This window comes from Mobula hypostoma, chromosome 28, assembly GCF_963921235.1.
Source record: "Mobula hypostoma chromosome 28, sMobHyp1.1, whole genome shotgun sequence".
NCBI classification, from domain to species: domain Eukaryota; kingdom Metazoa; phylum Chordata; class Chondrichthyes; order Myliobatiformes; family Myliobatidae; genus Mobula; species Mobula hypostoma.
In genome coordinates, this window is record NC_086124.1 from 34,372,722 (window position 1) to 34,399,627 (window position 26,906).

Consider the following 26,906-nt stretch of genomic DNA (forward strand, 5'->3'; position numbering starts at 1 on the left):
CCCTCGACACTCCCTATCATTCACACTGTGTGTCCTACCCTTCTCCATCTCTTGACACTCCCCGTCATTCGAGGTATATCCTACTCTTGTCCACAGTTGTCCCTTGGTCTCACGACTCTCCCCACCATTCATACTGTGTGTCCTACCCTTGAACACCGAGGTCCCTCAGTCCCTCGACACTCCCTACCGTTCACAGAGTGTCCTACCTTCATACACTGTGGTCCCTCTGTCTCTCGCCACTCCCCACCGTTTAGTGTGCGTCGTACCCTTGTACACCTTGGTCCCTCGGTCCCTCGGTCCCTCGACACTCCTCACGTTCATGATGTGTGTCCTATGCTCGAACACCTCCGTCCCTCGGTCCCTTGACACTCCGCATGTTCATGATGTTTGTCCTGTGCTCAAACACCTCGGTCCCTCTGTTCTGCTCTGCTGTTCTCCTCATCGGGTCCCAATTTCCCCGACACCCCTCCGCTCACTGGGTGGTTGCCAAAGGGGCGGACGGCAGGGTGTCTGGTGGCCTGTTCCTTTAAGGAGACCTTTAAATAGGGCCTGGCCGGGTCTGTGTGGGAGCAACAGGTGCGGGAGATTCAGTCTTGGAATCGGATGTCCCAGGAGGGTCTGGAGCTGCCAAAAACAGAGCGAGGAGCCTCCAGACAGCCGCGCTGAGAATCCGCTGGGCCGAAGAGAGGTGTGTCAGGGAAAGACAGACAGGGAGGGCTACAGCCCAAAAGTCAACAACGAGAGGGTGCAGTGTCTGAGGAACGAGGGGCTGAGCGTGGGAGGGAGAGGGAGAAAAGAGAAAGAGAGGGAAAGAGTGAGTGTGAGAGAGAGTAGGGGGGAGACAGAGAGAGAGGGGCCTGACAAAACTTCAGAGTGATCTCAGCAAGAAGCAGGAGATTCAGTGGCCAGAGAAAGCAGAGAAAGGTTTTTGTCAGAACAGAAATAAATATAGAGAGATATAGATACATAGAGTGAGAGAGGGTGCGGTGACAACGGGGAGGGAGAGTGAGAGAGGCCTAGGTAGGCTTCAGGGAGAGGGGTAGAGAGAGAGAGAGAGATAGGGGTAGAGGTAAAGAGAGAGAGATAGTGTGAGGCAGAGAGGGAGAGAGGGAGCCCAGAGAGAGAGGGTAACAGTGAGGCATCACGAGGGACAGATAGCGAAGGAGTGAGAAGGGAGTTCCAGGTGCCCTGTGCTCAGGACTCTCCGAGACATCTGCAGATACCTCCGGGGCCATGTGGTCGAACTTCCTGGCAGGGACGGAGGACACAGAGGGTCGAGGCTTGCCTCGACGGAGGAGGGGTGGGAGGTCTACGGGGAGCCGAGGGCGGGAGAGCGCCCTGCGTCTGAGTCTGGCTGTGGGTGTGATGGCTTTGATGTTGATGGCCACGGCTGCGGGGACAGATCACTGGGCCGAACTGAAGGACGCTGCCCCAGACAGCAACCGCACCTGCAGCAGCGTCCATCTGGGGCTCTGGCGGCAGTGTCAGACAACAACCAGCGTCTCGGAGGCCGGTACGGCAGACAGGCTGTGCCCGGAGACGGAGACGGCAGCGGGTGAGTCTGATCACTGGGCACATCTGTGGTCCATTTACCCTTCAGCGTGTCCGTCTGAGTCAATTTGTACTCCTCTGTAACGGGTAATGGGCGAGAGAGTCCCTCTGTAAGGGGTAATGGGCGAGAGAGTCCCTCTGTAATGGGGTAATGGGAAGAGAGTCCCTCTGTAACGGGTAATGGGCGAGAGAGTCCCTCTGTAACGGGTAATGGGGAAGAGAGTCCCTCTGTAAGGGGTAATGGGCGAGAGAGTCCCTCTGTAAGGGGTAATGGGCGAGAGAGTCCCTCTGTAAGGGGGTAATGGGAAGAGAGTCCCTCTGTAACGGGTAATGGGCGAGAGAGTCCCTCTGTAAGGGGTAATGGGCGAGAGAGTCCCTCTGTAAGGGGTAATGGGAAGAGAGTCCCTCTGTAACGGGTAATGGGCGAGAGAGTCCCTCTGTAAGGGGTAATGGGCGAGAGAGTCCCTCTGTAAGGGGTAATGGGCGAGAGAGTCCCTCTGTAATGGGGTAATGGGAAGAGAGTCCCTCTGTAACGGGTAATGGGCGAGAGAGTCCCTCTGTAATGGGTAATGGGCGAGAGAGTCCCTCTGTAACAGGTAATGGGCGAGAGAGTCCCTCTGTAACGGGTAATGGCTGAGAGAGTCCCTCTGTAAGGGGTAATGGGAAGAGAGTCCCTCTGTAACGGGTAATGGCTGAGAGAGTCCCTCTGTAACGGGTAATGGGCGAGAGAGTCCCTCTGTAACAGGGTAATGGGGGAGAGAGTCCCTCTGTAATGGGTAATGGGCGGGAGAGTCCCTCTGTAATGGAGTAGTGGGTGAGAGAGTACCTCTGTAATGGGGTAATGGGAAGAGAGTCCCTCTGTAATGGGTAATGGCTGAGAGAGTCCCTCTGTAACAGGGTAATGGCTGAGAGAGTCCCTCTGTAACAGGGTAATGGGGGAGAGAGTCCCTCTGTAATGGGTAATGGGCAAGAGAGTCCCTCTGTAATGGGGTAGTGGGTGAGAGAGTACCTCTGTAATGGGGTAATGGGCGAGAGAGGCCTCAGTAACAGGGATAATAGGGGAGAGACCCCTCTGTAGCAGAGAAAATGGAGACAAGACTCCATCTGGAACAACAATAACGGGGGAGAGACTTCCCCTGTAATGGGGTAATGGGATAGACTCCTACTGTAACAGGGATAATAGTGTAGAGAGATGCCCTCTGTAGTGGGATAACCGGTAGAGACACTCTGCCACAGGGCTAAAGGGGGAGAGAGTCCCTTAGTAAGGGGGTAAACTGCAGAGTCAACTCTGTAACAGATAATTTCTCTGTAACAGAAATAATGGGGGAGAGACTCCCTCTATAACAGAGGAATGGGGAGATAATCCCTCTGTAACAGGGATAATGGGAGAGAGATTCCCTTTGTAGCAGGGATAATGGGGGAGAAACACCCTCTATAATGGGGTATGGATTAGGCCCCTCTGTAACAAGATTAATGGAGAAAGAGCCCTTCTGTAACAGGGGTAATGGGGGAGAGACTCCCTCTGCAACAGGGGTAATGGGGGAGAGACTCCCTCTGCAACAGGGGTAATGGGGGAGAGACTCCCTCTGCAACAGGGGTAATGGGGGAGAGACTCCCTCTGCAACAGGGGTAATGGGGGAGAGACTCCCTCTGTAACATGGGTAATGGGGAGATAATCCCTCTGTAACAGAGGGCCCACACAGCTGTGCCGAACATGTCCTTACCTTAGAAATTACCTAGGATTACCCATAGCCCTCTATTTTTCTAAGCTCCATGTACCTATCCAGGAGTATCTTAAAAGACCCTATCGTATCAGCCTCCAATAACTTGGACGATAGCCCATTCCACACACTCACCACTCTCTGCGTAAAAAACTAACCCCTGACATCTCCTCTGTACCTTCTTCCAAGCACCTTAAAACTATACCCTCTCATGTTAGCCATTTCAGCCCTGGGGAAAAAGCCTCTGACTATCCACACGATCAATGCCTCTCATCATCTTATACACCTCTATCAGGTCACCTCTCATCCTCTGTCGCTCCAAGGGGAAAAGGGCAAGTTCACTCAACCTGTTCTCATAAGGCATGCTCCCCAATCCAGGCAACATCCTTGAAAATCTCCTCTGCACCCTTTCTATAGTTTCCACATCCTTCCTGTAGTGAGGTGACCAGAACTGAGCACCGTACTCCAAGTGGGGTCTGACCAGGGTCCTATATAGCTGCAACATTACCTCTCGGATCTTAAACTCAATCCCACGATTGATGAAGGCCAATGCACCGTATGCCTTCTTAACCACAGAGTCAACCTGCGCAGCTGCTTTGAGTGTTCTATGGACTCAGACCCCAAGCTCCCTCTGATCCTCCACACTGCCAAGAGTCTTGCCATTAATACTATATTCTGCCATCATATTTGACCCACCAAAATGAACCACTTCACACTTATCTGGGTTGAACTCCATCTGCCACTTCTCAGCCTAGTTTTGCATCCTATCAATGTTCCATTGTAACCTCTGACAGCCCTCCACACTATCCACAACACCCCAACCTTTCTGTCATCGGCAAATTTACCAACCCATCCCTCCACTTCCTCATCCAGGTCATTTATAAAAATCACAACGAGTAAGGGTCCCAGAACAGATCCCTGAGACACACCACTGGTCACCGACCTCTATGCAGAATATGACCTGTATGCAAACACTGTTTGCCTTCTGTGGGCAAGCCAGTTCTGGATCCACAAAGCAATGTCCCCTTGCATCCCATGCCTCCTTACTTTCTCAATAAGCCTTGCATGCCTTGCCAATGCCTTGCTGAAATCCATATACACTACATCTACTGCTCTACCTTCATCAATATGTTTAGTCACATCCTCAAAAAATTTAATCAGGCTTGTAAGGCACAACCTGCCCTTGACAAAGCCCTGCTGACTATTCCTAATCAATTATGCCTCTCCAAATGTTCATAAATCCTGCTTCTCAGGATCTTCTCCATAAGACTCACTGGTCTACGAGGGGTGATTGATAAGGTAGAAGGAGTCAATTTTAGAAAACCTAACACATTAATTTTTCAATATTGTCCCCTCCTACATTTACACACTTAGTCCAGCGGTCGTGGAGCATACGGATCCCTTTGTTGTAGAAGTGGTCCACAGCAGGGGTGATTGATAAGTTTGTGGCCTAAGGTAGAAGGAGATGAGTTATACAGCTCTTGTTACATGCATGTGCGGTTCAACTCTTTGAGTGAAAATACAGAAAGTTTGAAGTTTCTCCTCATCTCCTTCTACTTTAGGCCACGAACTTATCAATCACCCCTGCTGTGGACCACTTCTGGAGGTCCAAGACACCAACTTCTACAAGGACGGGAACCGTATGCTCCACGACCGCTGGACTAAGTGTGTAAATGTAGGAAAAATAAATGTGCTAGGTTTCCTAAAATTGACCCCTTCTGCCTTTGGCCATGAACTTATCAATCACCCCTCGTATAATTTCCTGGGCTGTCTCCACTCCTTTTCTTGAATAAGGGAACAACATCCGTAACCCTCCGATCCACCGGAACCTCTCCCATCCTCATTGATGATGCAAAGATCATCGCCAGAGGCTCAGCAATCTCCTCCCTCGCTTCCCACAGTAGCCTGGGGTACACCCCTTCCAGACCCGGTGACTTATCCAACTTGATGCTTTCCAAAAGCTCCAGCATATCCTCTTCCTGTCAGTACCTCCGGCTAAACTCTGTCTTTTTGTGTGTTTGCCCCGAGCTGTCAGTCTGTGGTTTTGTATTGCCATGTGCTCCTGTCCCCGCTCCTGCTCTACTCCGGCCCCTGTATTACTGAGTACTCCGTCTCTCACCTGTTTCTCATTGTTACCTGTATCGCTGCCACCTGGGTCTCATTGTGCTCCACCTATCATCTGCCTCTCTGTGTATTGTCAGTGTGTTTCAGTCCTGTGTTTTCACCTGTTTGTTGTCAGATTGTGTCAGTGAATTTTCCTGAGCCTTCCCAGCATTCGTATCTGTACTCTGTCTGTCTGAATATCGACTCTGCCTGTTTCCCGATTCTGGTTTTTGGATTTCTCTGGATGTTTTGATCTCTGCCTGAACTTTGACGCCGACTTTGTTTGCACCTCAGGATTTGTTACTCAATTAATATCAGTGTGTGCACAGTACAGGGTCTGCGATTGGATCCCTGCTCCAGTGTCCTGACACTTCCTTAACATCTACATGCTCAAGCTTTTCAGTCCGCTGCAAGTCATCCCTACAATCACCAAGATCCTTTTCCGTAGTGAATACTGAAGCAAAGTATTCATTAAGTACCTCTGCTATCTCCTCCGGTTCCATACACACTTTTCCGCTGTCACACTTAATTGGTTCTATTATCTCACGTCTTATCCTCTTGCTCTTCACATACTTGTAGAATGCCTTGGGGTTTTCCTTAATCCTGTCTGCCAAGGCCTTCTCATGGCTCTCCTAATTTCATTCTTAAACTCCTTCTTGCTCACCCTATAATCTTCTAAATCTTTACCATTGCCTAGTTTTTGAACCTTTTGTAAGCTCTTCTTATGAAAGGGGAGAGACACCTTATGTAACAGGGGTAATGGGGTAGAGACCACACGGTAACAGGAGAAAGGTGAGAGAGACTACCTCTGTAATGGGGTGATGGTGTAGAGACCCCTCTGAAACAAGTGTAATGGGGTAGAGATTCCCTCTGTAACAGGAGTAATCGGGTAGAGACTCCCTCTGTAAGGGGTAATGGGCGAGAGAGTCCCTCTGTAAGGGGTAATGGGCGAGAGAGTCCCTCTGTAACGGGTAATGGGCGAGAGAGTCCCTCTGTAAGGGGTAATGGGCGAGAGAGTCCCTCTGTAATGGGGTAATGGCTGAGAGAGTCCCTCTGTAATGGGTAATGGCTGAGAGAGTCCCTCTGTAACAGGGTAATGGGGGAGAGAGTCCCTCTGTAATGGGTAATGGGGAAGAGAGTCCCTCTGTAACGGGTAATGGGCGAGAGAGTCCCTCTGTAACGGGGTAATGGGCGAGAGAGTCCCTCTGTAACGGGGTAATGGGGGAGAGAGTCCCTCTGTAATGGGTAATGGGCGAGAGAGTCCCTCTGTAATGGGTAATGGAGAAAGAGTCCGTCTGTAATGGGTAATGGGGAAGAGAGTCCGTCTGTAATGGGTAATGGGGAAGAGAGTCCCTCTGTAACGGGGTAATGGGGGAGAGAGTCCCTCTGTAATGGGTAATGGGCGAGAGAGTCCCTCTGTAATGGGTAATGGGCGAGAGAGGCCTCAGTAACAGGGTAATGGGGGAGAGAGTCCCTCTGTAACAGGGTAATGGGGGAGAGAGTCCCTCTGTAATGGGGTAATGGAGAAAGAGTCCGTCTGTAATGGGTAATGGGGAAGAGAGTCCGTCTGTAATGGGTAATGGGGAAGAGAGTCCCTCTGTAACGGGGTAATGGGGGAGAGAGTCCCTCTGTAATGGGTAATGGGCGAGAGAGTCCCTCTGTAATGGGTAATGGGCGAGAGAGGCCTCAGTAACAGGGTAATGGGGGAGAGAGTCCCTCTGTAACAGGGTCATGGGGGAGAGAGTCCCTCTGTAATGGGTAATGGGCGAGAGAGTCCCTCTGTAATGGGGTAGTGGGTGAGAGAGTCCCTCTGTAATGGGGTAGTGGGTGAGAGAGTACCTCTGTAATGGGGTAATGGGCGAGAGAGGCCTCAGTAAGAGGGATAATAGGGGAGAGACCCCTCTGTAGCAGAGAAAATGGAGACAAGACTCCATCTGGAACAACAATAACGGGGGAGAGACTTCCCCTGTAATGGGGTAATGGGATAGACTCCTACTGTAACAGGGATAATAGTGTAGAGAGACGTCCTCTGTAATGGGATAACCGGTAGAGACACTCTGCCACAGGGCTAAAGGGGGAGAGAGTCCCTTAGTAAGGGGGTAAAGTCAACTGTAGAGTCAACTCTGTAACAGATAATTTCTCTGTAACAGAAATAATGGGGGAGAGACTCCCTCTATAACAGGGGAATGGGGAGATAATCCCTCTGTAACAGGGATAATGGGAGAGAGATTCCCTTTGTAGCAGGGATAATGGGGGAGAAACACCCTCTATAATGGGGTATGGATTAGGCCCCTCTGTAACAAGATTAATGGAGAAAGAGCCCTTCTGTAACAGGGGTAATGGGGGAGAGACTCCCTCTGCAACAGGGGTAATGGGGGAGAGACTCCCTCTGCAACAGGGGTAATGGGGGAGAGACTCCCTCTGTAACATGGGTAATGGGGAGATAATCCCTCTGTAACAGAGGGCCCACACAGCTGTGCCGAACATGTCCTTACCTTAGAAATTACCTAGGATTACCCATAGCCCTCTATTTTTCTAAGCTCCATGTACCTATCCAGGAGTCTCTTAAAAGACCTCGTATCAGCCTCCACTAACTTGGACGATAGCCCATTCCACACACTCACTACTCTCTGCGTAAAAAACTAACCCCTGACATCTCCTCTGTACCTTCTTCCAAGCACCTTAAAACTATACCCTCTCATGCTAGCCATTTCAGCCCTGGGGAAAAAGCCTCTGACTATCCACACGATCAATGCCTCTCATCATCTTATACACCTCTATCAGGTCACCTCTCATCCTCTGTTGCTCCAAGGGGAAAAGGGCAAGTTCACTTAATTTATTCTCATAAGGCATGCTCCCCAATTCAGGCAACATCCTTGAAAATCTCCTCTGCACCCTTTCTATAGTTTCCACATCCTTCCTGTAGTGAGGTGACCAGAACTGAGCACAGTACTCCAAGTGGGGTCTGACCAGGGTCCTATATAGCTGCAACATTACCTCTCGGCTCCTAAACTCAATCCCACGATTGATGAAGGCGAATACACCGTATGCCTTCTTAACCACAGAGTCAACCTGTGCAGCAGCTTTGAGTGTCCTATGGACTCAGACCCCAAGCTCCCTCTGATCCTCCACACTGCCAAGAGTCTTGCCATTAATACTATATTTTGCCATCATATTTGACCCACCAAAATGAACCACTTCACACTTATCTGGGTTGAACTCCATCTGTCACTTCTCAGCCTAGTTTTGTATCCTATCAATGTCCCATTGTAACCTCTGACAGCCCTCCACACTATCCACAACACCCCAACCTTTCTGTCATCGGCAAATTTACCAACCCATCCCTCCACTTCCTCATCCAGGTCATTTATAAAAATCACAACGAGTAAGGGTCCCAGAACAGATCCCTGAGACACACCACTGGTCACCGACCTCTATGCAGAATATGACCTGTATGCAAACACTGTTTGCCTTCTGTGGGCAAGCCAGTTCTGGATCCACAAAGCAATGTCCCCTTGGATCCCATGCCTCCTTACTTTCTCAATAGGCCTTGCATGCCTTGCCAATGCCTTGCTGAAATCCATATACACTACATCTACTGCTCTACCTTCATCAATATGTTTAGTCACATCCTCAAAAAATTTAATCAGGCTTGTATGGCACAACCTGCCCTTGACAAAGCCCTGCTGACTATTCCTAATCAATTATGCCTCTCCAAATGTTCATAAATCCTGCTTCTCAGGATCTTCTCCATAAGACTCACTGGTCTACGAGGGGTGATTGATAAGGTAGAAGGAGTCAATTTTAGAAAACCTAACACATTAATTTTTCAATATTGTCCCCTCCTACATTTACACACGTAGTCCAGCGGTCGTGGAGCATACGGATCCCTTTGTTGTAGAAGTGGTCCACAGCAGGGGTGATTGATAAGTTTGTGGCCTAAGGTAGAAGGAGATGAGTTATACAGCTCTTGTTACATGCATGTGCGGTTCAACTCTTTGAGTGAAAATACAGAAAGTTTGAAGTTTCTCCTCATCTCCTTCTACTTTAGGCCACGAACTTATCAATCACCCCTGCTGTGGACCACTTCTGGAGGTCCAAGACACCAACTTCTACAAGGACGGGAACCGTATGCTCCACGACCGCTGGACTAAGTGTGTAAATGTAGGAAAAATAAATGTGCTAGGTTTCCTAAAATTGACCCCTTCTGCCTTTGGCCATGAACTTATCAATCACCCCTCGTATAATTTCCTGGGCTGTCTCCACTCCTTTTCTTGAATAAGGGAACAACATCCGTAACCCTCCGATCCACCGGAACCTCTCCCATCCTCATTGATGATGCAAAGATCATCGCCAGAGGCTCAGCAATCTCCTCCCTCGCTTCCCACAGTAGCCTGGGGTACACCCCTTCCAGACCCGGTGACTTATCCAACTTGATGCTTTCCAAAAGCTCCAGCATATCCTCTTCCTGTCAGTACCTCCGGCTAAACTCTGTCTTTTTGTGTGTTTGCCCCGAGCTGTCAGTCTGTGGTTTTGTATTGCCATGTGCTCCTGTCCCCGCTCCTGCTCTACTCCGGCCCCTGTATTACTGAGTGCTCCGTCTCTCACCTGTTTCTCATTGTTACCTGTATCGCTGCCACCTGGGTCTCATTGTGCTCCACCTATCATCTGCCTCTCTGTGTATTGTCAGTGTGTTTCAGTCCTGTGTTTTCACCTGTTTGTTGTCAGATTGTGTCAGTGAATTTTCCTGAGCCTTCCCAGCATTCGTATCTGTACTCTGTCTGTCTGAATATCGACTCTGCCTGTTTCCCGATTCTGGTTTTTGGATTTCTCTGGATGTTTTGATCTCTGCCTGAACTTTGACGCCGACTTTGTTTGCACCTCAGGATTTGTTACTCAATTAATATCAGTGTGTGCACAGTACAGGGTCTGCGATTGGATCCCTGCTCCAGTGTCCTGACACTTCCTTAACATCGACATGCTCAAGCTTTTCAGTCCGCTGCAAGTCATCCCTACAATCACCAAGATCCTTTTCCGTAGTGAATACTGAAGCAAAGTATTCATTAAGTACCTCTGCTATCTCCTCCGGTTCCATACACACTTTTCCGCTGTCACACTTAATTGGTTCTATTATCTCACGTCTTATCCTCTTGCTCTTCACATACTTGTAGAATGCCTTGGGGTTTTCCTTAATCCTGTCTGCCAAGGCCTTCTCATGGCTCTCCTAATTTCATTCTTAAACTCCTTCTTGCTCACCCTATAATCTTCTAAATCTTTACCATTGCCTAGTTTTTGAACCTTTTGTAAGCTCTTCTTATGAAAGGGGAGAGACACCTTATGTAACAGGGGTAATGGGGTAGAGACCACACGGTAACAGGAGAAAGGTGAGAGAGACTACCTCTGTAATGGGGTGATGGTGTAGAGACCCCTCTGAAACAAGTGTAATGGGGTAGAGATTCCCTCTGTAACAGGAGTAATCGGGTAGAGACTCCCTCTGTAATGGGGTAGAGATTCCCTCAGTAAAGGGGGTAATGGGGAGAGGCTTCTGTTAACAGGAGTGAGGGGGAGAACCCCTCTGTAACAGGGGTAAAGGCAAAGACTAACCCTGTAACAGGGGTTATGGGGGAGAGACTCCCTCTGTAACGGGGTAATGGAGAGATTCCCTCTAACCTGGGTTAATGGGGTAGATACCCCTCTGTAGCAGGGGTAATGTGGGAGAGACCCATCTGTAACAAGAGTAATGGGGAACAGACCCCCTCATACCAGGGGGACCACACTGTGACAGATGGGTGAGACACACACTCTGTAATGGGGTGTTTAGGTAGAGACTCACTCTGTAACAAGGGTAATGGGGTACAGATTCCCTCTGTAATGGGAGAGATTCCCTCTCTGACAAATGTATTGGGGTAATGGGGGAGGGACCATCTGTAAAAGAGGTAATGTAGGAGAGACTCCCCCTGCAACAGGAGTGTAATGTTCGTCCATCGTCGACCTCGATGAGGACCTCCACACCGTTATGATGGTGTGGAGACAAGCGCGTGATTTGGATTTAAGTGAGAGAGAGTTGTGCAGCGTCAGCCTCGCTCTCTCTTCCCAATTCCCATCTGGATCCAGTGGCAAGACAGAGTCGAGACGGCTGGAGATGGGACTAGGCACAGTGGATGACCAGGACGTCTTCTGTGTCTTGTCCTGCTCTACACGTTCCACAACGCTTGCAGAGACCGCCTTCTTGACCGTTGGACCTTTCATTGGTCTCGTCCGCTCAATCCGCCTCAGTCTGTCTTCACATGCTGGGATAGACATCTCCCTATCTCACTGAGGGTTTGAGACCCGTCGGCTACTCTCACTTGGTTTAGCCGGCTTGTCGAAGCCGTTACCCGGGGTGTGGCCGCTGTCGCATGCAAACAGCTACGGGGAGCCACAGGTGAGAGCTGAGTGCCAGGTGGGGACCAAAGGTGGACAAACCGCCTTGAAAAGGACGTGACATCTTCCCCCACCAGAGGTGCTACCCCTCCCTGACACCTCACACATCCCGCAACAGGAGTAATGAGGGAGAAACTCCCTCGGTAATGGGGAAATGGGGTGGAGACTACCTCTGTAACAGGTGTAATGAGCAAGAGATTCCTTTGTATCACAGAAAATGGGGAAGAGACTCCCTCTGGAATAGGGATACTGAAAGGAGAGACTCTCTCTGTAATAACGGGTAATGGGAGTGAGTCTTTCTCTGTAACTGGGGTAATGGGGTAAAAGGATAGAGACCACTCTGTAACAAGTTAATAGGGTAAAGACTCCCTCTGTAAAGGGATAATGGGGGAGAGAAAATCCCTCTATAACAGGGGTAATGTGGAATAATCCCTCTGTAACAGTGGTAATGGGTGAGAGTAACAGGGGTAATGGCATAGACACCACGCGGTAACAGGAGGACTGGAAGAGAGACTACCTCTGTAATGGGATAATGGGGTGAAGACCCCTCTGTAACAGGAGTAATGGGGTTGAGGCCCCTCTGTAATGGGATAATGGCGGAGAGACCCTCCGTAACAGGGGTAATGCAGGAGAGACTCCATCTGTAATGGTGTAATGGGATAGAAATCCCTCCATAACAAGTGTAATGTTACAAGGCTGAGTACTCAGCCCCCTGCTGTACTCACTGTACACCCATGATTGTGTAGCCAAGTTTCCATCAAACTCAATATATAAGTTTACTGATGACACAACAATTGTAGGCCGTATCTTGGGTAATGATGAGTTTGAGTACAGAGAGGAAATTAAGAACCTGGTGGCATGGTGCAAAGACAATAACCTATCCCTCAACGTCAGCAAGACGAAGGAATTGGTTGTTGACTTCAGAAGGAGTAGCAGACCGCACGACCCCATTTACATCGGTGGTGCGCAAGTGGAACAGGTCAAAAGCTTTAAGTTCCTTGGGGTCAGTATCACAAATGACCTGACTTGGTCCAGCCAAGCAGAGTTCACTGCCAAGAAGGCCCACCAGCACCTTTACTTCCTGAGAAAACTAAAGAAATTTGGCCTGTCCCCTAAAACCCTCACTAATTTTTATAGATGCACCGGAGAAAGCATTCTTCTAGGGTGCATCACAACCTGGTATGGAAATTGTCCTGTCCAAGACCGGAAGAAGCTGCAGAAGGTCGTGAACACGGCCCAGCACATCACACAAACCAATCTTCCATCCTTGGAACACATATCAAAGTTGCTGGTGAACGCAGCAGGCCAGGCAGCATCTCTAGGAAGAGGTACGGTCGACATTTCAGGCTAAGACCCTGAGAATCAAATATCGCTGTGATGATTGTACGTTCTAGTACCAATTGTTTGGCGACAATAAAGTATAAAGTAAGTAATGGGGTAGAGACACCCTCTGTAACTGGGGTAATGAGGTAGAGGTCCCTCTGTAACAGGGGTAATGAGTAGAGGTCCCTCTGTAACTGGGGTAATGAGGTAGAGGTCCCTCTGTAACGGGGGTAATGAGGTAGAGGTCCCTCTGTAACAGGTGTAATGAGGTAGAGGTCCCTCTGTAACAGGTGTAATGAGGTAGAGGTCCCTCTGTAACTGAGGTAATGAGGTAGAGGTCCCTCTGTAACTGGTGTAATGAGGTAGAGGTCCCTCTGTAACTGGGGTAATGAGGTAGAGGTCCCTCTGTAACGGGGGTAATGAGGTAGAGGTCCCACTGTAACGGGGGTAATGAGGTAGAGGTCCCTCTGTAACTGGGGTAATGAGGTAGAGGTCCCTCTGTAACTGGGGTAATGGGGGAGAGGTCCCTCTGTAACAGGTGTAATGAGGTAGAGGTCCCACTGTAACGGGGGTAATGAGGTAGAGGTCCCTCTGTAACTGGGGTAATGAGGTAGAGGTCCCTCTGTAACAGGTGTAATGAGGTAGAGGTCCCTCTGTAACGGGGGTAATGAGGTAGAGGTCCCTCTGTAACTGGGGTAATGAGGTAGAGGTCCCTCTGTAACAGGTGTAATGAGGTAGAGGTCCCTCTGTAACGGGGGTAATGAGGTAGAGGTCCCTCTGTAACTGAGGTAATGAGGTAGAGGTCCCACTGTAACAGGTGTAATGAGGTAGAGGTCCCTCTGTAACGGGGGTAATGAGGTAGAGGTCCCTCTGTAACTGAGGTAATGAGGTAGAGGTCCCACTGTAACAGGTGTAATGAGGTAGAGGTCCCTCTGTAACGGGGGTAATGAGGTAGAGGTCCCTCTGTAACTGGGGTAATGAGGTAGAGGTCCCTCTGTAACAGGTGTAATGAGGTAGAGGTCCCTCTGTAACGGGGGTAATGAGGTAGAGGTCCCTCTGTAACTGAGGTAATGAGGTAGAGGTCCCACTGTAACAGGTGTAATGAGGTAGAGGTCCCTCTGTAACGGGGGTAATGAGGTAGAGGTCCCTCTGTAACTGAGGTAATGAGGTAGAGGTCCCACTGTAACAGGTGTAATGAGGTAGAGGTCCCTCTGTAACTGGGGTAATGGGGGAGAGAGTCCCTCTGAAATGGGGTAAAGGGGTAGAGACCACTCGTAACAAGTGTAATGGGGTAGACACTCCCTCTGTAAAGGGATAATGGGGTAGAGACTTCCTCTGTAACAGGGAAACTGGGGGAGAGGACTTCTGCAACAGGGGAAATGGGAGAGAGGCTCCCTCTGTAATAGGGTATTGGGGTAGAGATCCCTCTGAAACAAGCGTAATGGGGTAGAGATTCCCTCTGTAACAGGAGTAATTGAACTGAATTGACTTGACTTTGTCTTACATCCTTCGCTTACATGAGGAGTACTTTACATTATGTCTCCATCTAAATGTGCAATCATAGTAATTTATAATAAATGGAACAGTCAATGTAATATAGAGTACACTCACGTCAGCGTGAGTTCATCAGTCTGACGGCCTGGTGGAAAAAGCTGACCCAGAGCCTGTTGGTCCTGGCTTTTATGCTGTGGTACCGTTTCCTGGATGGTAATAGCTGGAATAGATTGTGGTTGGGGTGACTCAGGTCCCCAATGATCCTTCGGGCCCTTTTTACACACCTGTCCTTGTAAATGTCCTGAATCGTGGGAAGTTCATAACTACAGATGCGCTGGGCTGTCCGCACCACTCTCTGCAGAGTCCTGCGATTGAGGGAGGTACAGTTCCCATACCAGGCAGGAAACAGGTTTATTATCATCGGCATGTGACGTGAAATTTGTTAATTTAGCAGCAGCAGTTCAAGGCAATACATAATCTGGCAGAGAAAAAAAATGAATAAAATAAAACATAAATAAACAAGTAAATCAATTATGTACTGTATGTTGAATACATTTATAAAAACGTGCAAAAACAGAAATTCTGTATATTTAAAACAAAAAGGAATCAGATGACAGAGGGGAAGAAGCTGTTCCTGAATCGCTGAGTGTGTGCCTTCAGGCTTCTGTATCTCCTACCTGATGGTAACAGTGTGAAAAGGGCTGCCCTGGGTGCTGGAGGTCCTTAATAATGGACGCTGCCTTTCTGAGACACCGCTCCCTGAAGATGTCCTGGGTACTTTGTAGGCTAGTGCCCAAGATGGAGCTGACTAGATTTACAACCCTCTGCAGCTTCTTTCGGTCCTGTGCAGCAGCCCCTCCACACCAGACAGTGGTGCAGCCTGTCAGAATGCTCTCCACAGTACATCCATAGAAGTTTTGAGTGTATTTTCTGACATACCAAATCTGTTTAAACTCCTAGTAAAGTCTAATAAACTGTCTTGCCTTCTTTATGACTACATTGATATGTTGGGACCAGGTTAGATCCTCAGAGATCTTGACACCCAGGAACTTGAAGCTGCTCACTCTCTCCACTTCTGATCCTTCTATGAGGATTGGTATGTGTTTCTTCATCTTACCCTTCCTGAAGTCCACAATCAGCTCTTTCGTCTCACTGATGTTGAGTGCCAGGTTGTTGCTGTGGCACCATTCCACTAGTTGGCATATCTCACTCCTGTACGCCCTCTCGTCACCACCTGAGATTCTACCAACAATGGTTGTATCGTCAGCAAGTTTATAGATGGTATTTGAGCTATGCCTAGCCACACAGTCATGTGTATACAGAGAGTAGAGCAGTGGGCTAAGCACACACCCCGGAGGTGTGCCAGTGTTGATCGTCAGCAAGGAGGAGATGTTATCACCAATCTGCACAGACTGTGGAAGTCGAGGATCCAATTGTAGAGGGAGGTACAGAGGCCCAGGTTCTATAACTTCTCAATCAGGATTGTGGGATTGATGGTATTAAAAGCTGAGCTAAAGTCGATGAACAGCATCCTGACGTAGGTGTTTGAGTTGTCCAAGTGGTCTAAAGCCGTGTGGAGAGCCATGGAGATTGCGTCTGCCATTGACCTATTGTGGCGAGAGGCAAACTGCAGTGGGTCCAGGTCCTTGCTGAGGCAGGAGTTCAGTCTAGTCATGGCCAACCTCTCAAAGCATTTCATCACTGTCAATGTGAGTGCGACACACAACAGTCATTAAGGCAGCCCACATTATTCTTCTTGGGCACTGGTATAATTGTTGCCTTTTTGAAGCAAATGGGAACTTCCGCCCGTAGCAGTGAGAGATTGAAAATGTCCCTGAATACTCCTGCTAGTTGGTTGGTCCAGGTTTTCAGAGCCTTACCAGGTTCTCCATCGGGACCTTCTGCCTTGCGAGGGTTCACTCTCTTTAAAGACAGTCTAACATCGGCCTCTGAGACAGAGATCACAGGGTCATCAGGTGCAGCAGGGATCTTCACAGCTGTAGTTGTGTTCTCCCTTTCAAAGCGAGCATGGAAGGCGTTGAGTTCATCTGGTAGTGAAGCATCACTGCCATTCATGCTATTGGGTTTCGCTTTGTAGGAAGTAATGTCTTGCAGACCCTGCCAGAGTTGTCGTGCATCTGATATCACCTCCAACCTCGTTCGAGATTGTCTCTTCACCCTTGTAATAGCCCTCCACAAATCGTACCTGGTTTTCTGGTACAGACCTGGGTCGCCGGACTTGAATACCACAGACCTGGCCTTCAGCAGACGATGTACCTGCTGGTTCATCCATGGCTTTTGGTTTGGGATTGTACAGTAAGTCTATGTAGGATCACACTCGTCCACACAGGTTTTAATGAATTTGGTAACTACTGCTGCATACTCATCCAGATTCAAAGATGAATCCCTGAATACAGTCCGGTCCACCGATTCAAAGCAGTCCTGTAGGTGCTCCTGTGCTTCCCTTGTCCAAACCTTCTTGGTCCTCACTACTGGTGCCGCAGTCTTCAGTCTCTGCCTATACTCAGGGAGCAGAAGTACAGCCAGGTGATCAGACTTTCCGAAGTGAGGGTGTGGAATAGCACGGTAGGCATTCTTGATGGTGGTGTAGCAATGGTCCAGTGTGTTGTTTCCTTTAGTATTTTGTTTCCTCTGGTATTGCAACTGATCTGTTGTTGGTAATTCCTTAGTGATTTTTTTTCAGACTGGCCTGGTTAAAATCTCCCAAAACGATGGTGAAGGCGTTAGGGTGCGCTGTTTCATGCATGTTGATCCCATTACTCAGATCATCTAAAGCCTGATTGACATTTGCCTGAGGTGGAATGTAAACTGCTACCAAAATGACCCCGGAGAGCTCCCGTGGTAAGTGAAAAGGACGACACTTTACTGTTAGATATTCCAGGTCTGGTGAGCAGAATTGGGACAGCGCTGATATATTTGTGCACCAAGACTCCTCCACCTCTGCTTGTGAGAGACTCTATTGATCTATCCTGACGGTGTACAGTAAACCTGTCGATCTGATGCGTTGCGTCCGGTACGGAAGGAGTTAACCAGGATTCCGTGAAACAAAGGACACCCGCGGTCCTAATGTCCCTCCGATTCAAACGCCCTGGCTCTGAGATCATCGATTTTATTCACCACAGACTGCACGTTCGCCAGCACGATAGTCGGAATAAGGAGTTTAAAATCCCGTTTCCTTAAACACACTTGTAACCCCGATCTACACCCGCGCTTCCTCCGGTGTCCTCCGTGGGCGCTTCCGACCACAATCGGTGTCGTTTCCATCGGTTTTAAGTAGCGATAGTTCGTTTAAACGCATTGAGATATCTTTGTTGATGCAGGCAGTCAGAATGCTCTCAATTGTGCCCATGTAGAAGGTTCTCAGGATGTGGGGGCCCACACCAAACTTCCTCAACCATCTGAGGTGAAAGAGGAGCTGTTGTGCTTTTTTCACCCCGCAACTGGTGTGTACAAACCACGTGAGATCCTCGGTGATGTCGATGCCGAGGAACTTAAAGCTGTTCACCTCCCAACCCCAGATCCAGTGATGTCAATTCCTCCATTCCGTCTCCATTCCTCCTGTCGTCCACAACCAGCTCCTTTGTTTTTGTTGCATTGAGAGAGAGGTTGTTTTCCTGACACCACCGTGTCAGAGAGACGACTTCTTCCCTGCAGGCCACCTCGTTATTGTTTGAGATAAGGCAATCAATGCAGTGTCGTCGGCAAATTTAATTAGCAGATTGGAGTTGTTGGTGGCGACAGGCGGTAAAGGAGGGGACTTAGTACACAGCCCTGAGGGGCTCCTGTATTGAGAGTCAGAGGGTTGGATGTGAGGGAACCCACTCTTACCACCGGCGATCTGACAGGTAATAGGGTAGAGACCAAGCGGTAACAGGAGAAATGGGAGAGAGACTATCTTTGTAATGCGGTAATGGGGGCGAGACTCCCTCTGTAACAGGGGTAAAGGGAAAGACTAACTCTAGCAGGGGTAATGGGGTAGAGACACCCTCTGTGATGGGGTAATGGATTAGAGACCCCTCTGTACTAGGGGTAATGTGGGGAAGACCAATCTGTAACAGGAGTAATAGGGAAGAGACCCCCCGTACTACGGGTAATAGTGTAGAGACCACACTGTAACATGGGCGATTGTAATGAGGTGATTGGGTAGAGACTCACTCTGTAACAAGGGTAATGGGGTACAGGCACTCTCTGTTACAGGGGTAATGGACAGATTCCGTAATGGGATAATAGGGGAGAGAATCCTTGGTAACAGGGTTAATGAGGTAGAGGCCCCTCTGTAACAGGGAGAGACTCTCTCCGTAACAGGGGAAATGGGGAAGAGACTCCCTCTGTAATGGGGTAATGGGATAGAGAGCCTGCTAACAAGTGTAATTCAGTAGAGAATCCCCCTAGCAGAGATAATTCTACAGGATTATCTCTGTAGAAGATAATCCCTCTGTAACAGGGGTAATAGGGGAGAGACTCCCTATGACTGGGGTAATGGGGTAGACACCACGTGGTAACAGATGAAATGAGAGAGAGACTACCTCTGAGGATGCTAAGAGGATGCAGGGTGACTTGGATAGGTTGGGTGAGTGGGCAAGTTCATGGCAGATGCAATTTAATGTGGATAAATGTGAGGTTATCCACTTTGCTGGCAAAAATAGGAAAACAGATTATTATTTGAATGGTGGCCGATTAGGAAAAGGGGAGGTGCAACGAGACCTGGGTGTCATTATACACCAGTCATTGAAAGTGGGCATGCAGGTACAGCAGGCGGTGAAAAAGGCGAATGGTATGCTGGCATTTATAGCGAGAGGATTCGAGTACAGGAGCAGGGAGGTACTACTGCAGTTGTACAAGGCCTTGGTGAGACCACACCTGGAGTATTGTGTGCAGTTTTGGTCCCCTAATCTGAGGAAAGATATTCTTGCCATAGAGGGAGTACAAAGAAGGTTCACCAGATTGATTCCTGGGATGGCAGGACTTTCATATGATGAAAGACTGGATCGGCTAGGCTTATACTCGTTGGAATTTAGAAGATTGAGGGGGGATCTTATTGAAACAAGTAAAATTCTAAAGGGATTGGACAGGCTAGATGCAGGAAGATTGTTCCCGATGTTGGGGAAGTCCAGAACGAGGGGTCACAGTTTGAAGATAAAGGGGAAGCCTTTTAGGACCGAGATTAGGAAAAACTTCTTCACACAGAGAGTGGTGAATCTCTGGAATTCTCTGCCACAGGAAACAGTTGAGGCCAGTTCATTGGCTATATTTAAGAGGGAGTTAGATATTGCCCTTGTGGCTAAAGGGATCAGGGGGTATGGAGAGAAGGCAGGTACAGGGTTCTGAGTTGGATGATCAGACATGATCATACTGAATGGCGGTGCAGGCTCGAAGGGCCGAATGGCCTACTCCTGCACCAATTGTCTATGTTTCTCTGCTTCTATGTAATGGGGTAATGGGGTAGAGACTCCCTCTGTAACAGGGGTAATGGGAAAGACTAACTCTGTAGCAGGGATAATGGGGGAAAGACTCCCTTTGTAACAGGGATACTGGGGGAGAGACTCTCTCTGTAACGGGTAATGGGTGAAAGACTTTCTCTGTAGCAGGAGAAATGGGAGAGAGACTACCTCTGTAACATGATAATGGGGTAGAGAGTCCCTCTATAACAGGGATAATGGGGTAGAGACACCTTCTGTAACAAGGGTAATGGGGTAGAGACACATCTGTAACATGGGGTAGAGACCCATCTGTAACAAGGGTAATGGGGTAGGGACCCCTCTGTAACAGGGCTAATGCGAGAGAAACTAAGTTTGCTGATGACACCACAATTGTAGGCCGTATCTCAGGTAATGATGAGTTTGAGTACAGAGAGGAAATTAAGAACCTGGTGGCATGGTGCGAAGACAATAACCTGTCCCTCAACGTCAGCAAGACGAAGGAATTGGTTGTTGACTTCAGAAGGAGTAGCAGACCGCACGACCCCATTTACATCGGTGGTGCGCAAGTGGAACAGGTCAAAAGTTTTAAGTTCCTTGGGGTCAATATCACAAATGACCTGACTTGGTCCAGCCAAGCAGAGTTCACTGCCAAGAAGGCCCACCAGTGCCTTTACTTCCTGAGAAAACTAAAGAAATTTGGCCTATCCCCTAAAACCTTCACTAATTTTTATAGATGCACCTTAGAAAGCATTCTTCTAGGGTGCATCACAACCTGATATGGAAGTTGTCCTGTCCAAGACCGAAAGAAGCTGCAGAAGATCGTGAACACAGCCCAGCACATCACACAAACCAATCTTCCGTCCTTGGACTCACTTTACACCACACGCTGTCGGAGCAGTGCTGCCAGGATAATCAAGGACACAACCCACCCAGCCAACACACTTTTCATCCCTCTTCCCTCCGGGAGAAGGCTCAGGAGCTTGAAGACTCGTACGGCCAGATTTGGGAACAGCTTCTTTCCAACCGTGATAAGACTGCTGAACGGATCCTGACCCGGGTCTGGGCCATACCCTCCAAATATCCGGACCTGCCTCTCGGGTGTTTTTGCACTACCTTACTTTCCCTTTTCTATTTTCTATTTATGATTTATAATTTAAATTTTTAATACTTACCATCTATTTGTACTCCAGGGAGCGCGAAGCGCAGAATCAAATATCGCTGTGATGATTGTACGCTCTAGTATCAATTGTTTGGCGACAATAAAGTATATAACATGGGTAATGGGGTAGAGACCACGCTGTATCAGGGGTAATGGGGGAGAGACTTCCTCTCTAACAGGGCTAATGGTGGAAAGGCTTCATCTGTAATAGGGGAAATAGGGTAGAGGCTCCCTCTATAATGGGGTAATGGGGAGAATCTCCCTCTGTAATGAGATATTGTGGTAGAGACCCCTATGTATGAGGAGTAATGGTTGAGAGACTCTCCCCGTTCCAGGGGTAATAGAGTAGAGAGCACACTGTAATAGGGGTAATGGGGTAGAGACTCACCCTGTAATGGGGTAATGGGGTAGAGACTCCCTTTGTAACAGGTGTCACGGGGGAGAGAGCCCCTCTTTAACAGGAAGATTGCGGGAGAGAGGGGGAGAGACTCCCTCTGTAACAGGGGTAAAGGGAAAGATTAACTCTGTAGCAGCCGTAATGGGGGAGAGACTCCCTCTGCAACAGTGGTAATGGGGAGAGACACCCTCTGTAACATGGATAATGGTGAGACCTTCTGTGATAGGGGTAATGGTGGAGAGACTCCCTGTGTAACAGGGGTAATGGGTAGAGGCCACACGGTAACAGGAGTGATGGGAGAGAGACTCCCTCTGAAATGGAGTAATGGGATTGAGGCCCCTCTGTAACATGTGTAATTGGGTAGAGACTCTGGGATAATGGGGGCAAGACTCCTTCTGTAAGAGGGGTGATGAGGGAGAGACTCCCCTGTAACAGGGGTCAGTAGCAGGAGCAATGGGGGAGAGACTCCCCTGTAATAGGGTAATAGGGTGGAGTCCCTCGGTAATGGGGTAGAGACACCCTCTGTAGCAGGAATATTGGGGAGAGCATCTGTAACGGGGTAATGGGGGAGAGAAACTGGCTCTGTAATGGGATAATGGGTTAGAGACTCCATCTGTAACGGGGTAATGGGGGAGAGACTCCTTCTCTATTGGGGTAATGGGGAAGGTCTCCCTCAGTAACAATAGTAATGGGGAGAGTCTCCCTCTGAAACAGGCATAATGGGGTAAAGACTCCCTCTATAACAGGGATATTGGAGGAGACCTTCTATAACAGCGATACTGGGGCAGAGACTCCCTCTGTAACAGTGGTAAGGGGAAAGACTACCCCTGTAACATGGGTAACAGGGGAGAGACCATCTGTAATGGGGTAATGGGAAGAGACTCCCTCTGTAATGGGGTCGTGGGGAGAGGCTCCCTCTGTAACAGGCCTAATGGGGGAATGACTCCTGTAATGGGGTAATGGGAAGAGACTCCCTCTGTAATGGGGTCGTGGGGAGAGGCTCCTTCTGTAACAGGCCTAATGGGGGAATGACTCCTGTAATGGGGTAATGGGTGAGAGACTTTTTCTGTAATGGGATAATGGGGTAGAGACACCTTTGTAATGGGGCTCTAATAAGGTAGAGACTCCCTTTGCAGTGGGGTAATGGGGGACAGACTCCTTCTGTAATCTGGGTAATGCAGGAGAGACTTGCCCCGTAAGAGGCATAATGGGGGGGGGGAGACTCCCTCTGTAACAGAGATAATGGGGGAGAGACTCCCTCTGTAACAGAGATAATGCGGGGAAGACCCCTCTAACAGGGGGAATGGGGGAGAGACTCCCTCTGTAACAGGGTAATGGGGGAGAGACTCCCTCTGTAACAGAAATAATGGGGGGAAGACCCCTCTAACAGGGGGAATGGGGGAGAGACTCCCTCTGTAACAGAGATAATGGGGGAGAGACTCCCTCTGTAACAGAGATAATGGGGGGAAGACCCCTCTAACAGGGGGGATGGGGGAGAGACTCCCTCTGTAACAGAGATAATGGGGGAGAGACTCCCTCTGTAACAGAGATAATGGGGGGAAGACCCCTCTAACAGGGGGAATGGGGGAGAGACTCCCTCTGTAACAGAAATAATGGGGGGAAGACCCCTCTAACAGGGGGAATGGGGGAGAGACTCCCTCTGTAATAGAGATAATGGGGGGAGACCCCTCTAACAGGGGGAATGGGGGAGAGACTCCCTCTAACAGGGGTAATGGGGGAAGACCCCTCTAACAGGGGGAATGGGGGAGAGACTCCCTCTGTAACAGATGTAATAATGGGGGAGAGACTCCCTCTGTAACAAAGATAATGGGGGAGAGACTCCCTCTGTAACAGAGATAATGGGGGGAAGACTCCTCTAACAGGGGTAATGGGGGAAGACCCCTCTAACAGGGGGAATGGGGGAGAGATTCCCTCTGTAACGGGGTAATAGGGGAGAGACTCCCTCTGTAACAGAGATAATGGGGGGAAGACCCCTCTAACAGGGGAAATGGGGGAGACACTCCCTCTGGAACAGATGTAATAATGGGGGTGAGACTCCCTCTGTAACAAAGATAATGGGGGAAGACCCCTCTAACAGGGGGAATGGGGGAGAGACTCCCTCTGTAACAGATGTAATAATGGGGGAGAGACTCCCTCTGTAACAAAGATAATGGGGGAGAGACTCCCTCTGTAACAGAGATAATGGGGGGAAGACTCCTCTAACAGGGGTAATGGGGGAAGACCCCTCTAACAGGGGGAATGGGGGAGAGATTCCCTCTGTAACGGGGTAATAGGGGAGAGACTCCCTCTGTAACAGAGATAATGGGGGGAAGACCCCTCTAACAGGGGGAATGGGGGAGAGACTCCCTCTGTAACAGAGATAATAATGTAGAGACACCCTCTGTAACAGGGGTAATGGGGAGAGAGATTTCCCTTGTAACAGGTGTAATGGGGGAAGAGACTCCCTCTGTAACCTGGGTAATGGGGGAGTCTCCCTCTATAACAGGAGTAATACGGGAGACACTCTCTGTAACGGGGTAAAGGGAAATATAAACTCAGTAACAGGGATAATGGGGTGAGATTCTCTCTGTAACAGGGGTAATGGGGGAGCCTCCCTCCGTAACAGGGATAATGAAGTGAGATTCTCTCTGTAACAGTGATAATGGGGAAGAGACACTCTCTGTAACGGGATAAAGGGAAATATAAACTCAGTAACAAGGATAATAGGGGTGAGATTCCCTCTGTAACAGGGGTAATGGGGTAGAGTCTCCCTCTGTGACAGGGATACGGGGGGAGAGACTCCCTCTGTGATAGGGGACATGGGGAAAGACTCCCTCTGAATCAGGGGTAATAGAGGAGAGACTCCCTCTGTAACAGATGTAATAATGTAGAGACACCCTCTGTAACAGGGGTAATGGGGGAGAGAGATTCCCCTTGTAACAGATGTAATGGGGGAAGAGACTCCCTCTGTAACCTGGGTAATGGGGGAGTCTCCTTCTATAACAGGAGTAATGTGGGAGACACTCTCTGTAACGGGGTAAAGGGAAATATAAACTCAGTAACAGGGATAATGGGGATGAGATTCCCTCTGTAACAGGGATAATGGGGGAGAGAGATTTCCCTTGTAACAAGTGTAATGGGGGAAGAGACTCCCTCTTGTAACAGGGGTAATGGGGGGGTCTCCCTCTGTAACAGGGATAATGGGGAGAGACTCGGTCTGTAACAGGGATACTGGGGGAAAGAATCCCCCCATAGCAGGGATAATGGGGGAACTGACTCCCTCTGTAATCGTGATAATAGGGGAGAGGCTCCTTCTGTAACAGGTGTAATAGTGGGGAGTCTCCCTCTATAACAGAGGTAACGAGATAGAGATCTCCCTCTGTAATAGGGAAATAGGGTAGGGACCCCTCTGTAATAGGGTCATGGAGTAGTGGCTACTCTGTAACAAGTGTAATGGGGTAGAGACCCCTCTGTAATAGGGGTAATGGGGTTGAGACTCCCTCAGTAACAGCAGTAATGGGGGAGAGAGACCCACTGTAACAAAGTAAAGGGGAGAGATCCCCTCTGTAACAGTGGTAAGTGGAAATACTCCCCCTCTAACACAGGTAATGGGGAGAGACCCTTTGTAACAGGAAGAATGCGAGAGAGACTCCCCCTGACAGGAGTGAGAGGGAGAGACTCCCCCTGACAGGAGTGAGAGGGAGAGACTCCCTCTGTAACAGGGGGAATGAGGGAGAGACTCCCTCTGTAACCTGGGTGATGGGGAAAGACTCCCTCTGTAACAGGGGTAATGGGGGAGAGACTCCCTCTGTAACCTGGGTAATGGGGAAAGACTCCCTCTGTAACAGGGGTAATGGGGGAGAGACTCCCTCTGTAACCTGGGTAATGGGGAAAGACTCCCTCTGTAACAGGGGTAATGGGGGAGAGACTCCCTCTGTAACCTGGGTAATGGGGGATAGACCTTCTGTAACAGGGGGAATGGGGGAAGAGTATCTCTAACACAGGTAATGCGGGAGACTCGCCCTCTGTAACACGTTTAATGGGAGAGACCTTCTGTAAAAGGGGTAAGGAGGGAGAGAACCCTCTGTAACAGGTGTAATAGGGGAGAGACTCTCTCTAACACAGATAATCCGGGAGACTCGCCCTCTGTGACAGGGTTAATGTGGAGAGACTCCCTCTGTAACAGGAAAAATGGGGGAGAGACCCCTCTGTAACAGGGGTAATGTGGAGAGACTCCTTCTGTAACAGGGGTAATGGGGGAGAGAACCCTCTGTAACAGGGGTAAAGGGAAATATCAACTCAGTAACAGAGATAATGGGGGTGAGATTCTCTCTGTAACAGGGGTAATGGGGAGACCACTCTGTAACAGGGTTAATAGATAGATAGACATACTTTATTGATCCCGAGGAAAATTGGGTTTCGTTACAGTTGCACCAACCAAGAATAGAGTATAAATATAGCAATATAAAACCATAAATAATTAAATAATAATATGTAAATTATGCCAGATGGAAATAAGTCCAGGACCAGCCTATTGGCTCAGGGTGTCTGACCCTCCTAGGGGGGGAGTTGTAAAGTTTGATGGCCACAGGCAGGAATGACTTCCTATGACGCTCTGTGTTGCATCTCGGTGGAATGAGTCTCTGGCTGAATGTACTCCTGTGCCCACCCAGTACATTATGTAGTGGATGGGAGACATTGACCAAGATGGCATGCAACTTGGACAGCATCCTCTTTTCAGACACCACCGTCAGAGAGTCCAGTTCCATCCCCACAACATCACTGGCCTTACGAATGAGTTTGTTGATTCTGTTGGTGTCTGCTACCCTCAGCCTGCTGCCCCAGCACACAACAGCAAACATGATAGCACTGGCCACCACAGACTCATAGAACATCCTCAGCATCGTCCGGCAGATGTTAAAGGACCTCAGTCTCCTCAGGAAATAGAGACGGCTCTGACGCTTCTTGTAGACAGCCTCAGTGTTCTTTGACCAGTCCAGTTTATTGTCAATTCGTATCCCCAGGTATTTGTAATCCTCCACCATGAGGGAGAAATTTCCTCTGTAACAGGGGTAATGGGGAGAGACTCCCTCTGTAACAGGAATAATGAGGGAGAGTCTCCCTGTGTAACAGGGGTAATGTGGACATTCAGAGGAGTCTGATTACAGTCTGTACGTGTCCACATCCACTCCCTTCGTGTCTCTCTGTGCTCCATTCTCCTCCATCTTTGAGTTGGCATCTCGCTGGGACTCTGGGGGCAGCATGTGGATGAATGGCAATGCCAGTGTGGGTAG

At 49.1% G+C, this 26,906-nt stretch overlaps 1 protein-coding gene across 2 annotated transcripts in view; it reads left to right on the forward strand.

Moving 5' to 3' along the window:
- Positions 1–653: 653 nt before the first annotated feature.
- LOC134338807 (voltage-dependent calcium channel gamma-6 subunit-like) overlaps positions 654–26,906 on the forward strand; it is a 29,985-nt gene continuing 3,732 nt past the window's right edge. Inside the window, exons 1-3 of one of the 2 annotated variants that reach the window (XM_063034878.1) lie at positions 654–1,555; positions 4,835–4,947; positions 9,427–9,529. In XM_063034878.1, coding sequence (XP_062890948.1) covers positions 1,234–1,555; positions 4,835–4,947; positions 9,427–9,529 — 538 coding nt within the window. In that variant the 5' untranslated portion in view covers positions 654–1,233. The remainder of the gene's footprint in view (positions 1,556–4,834; positions 4,948–9,426; positions 9,530–26,906) is intronic. The other variant, XM_063034879.1, reaches the window with a different exon arrangement.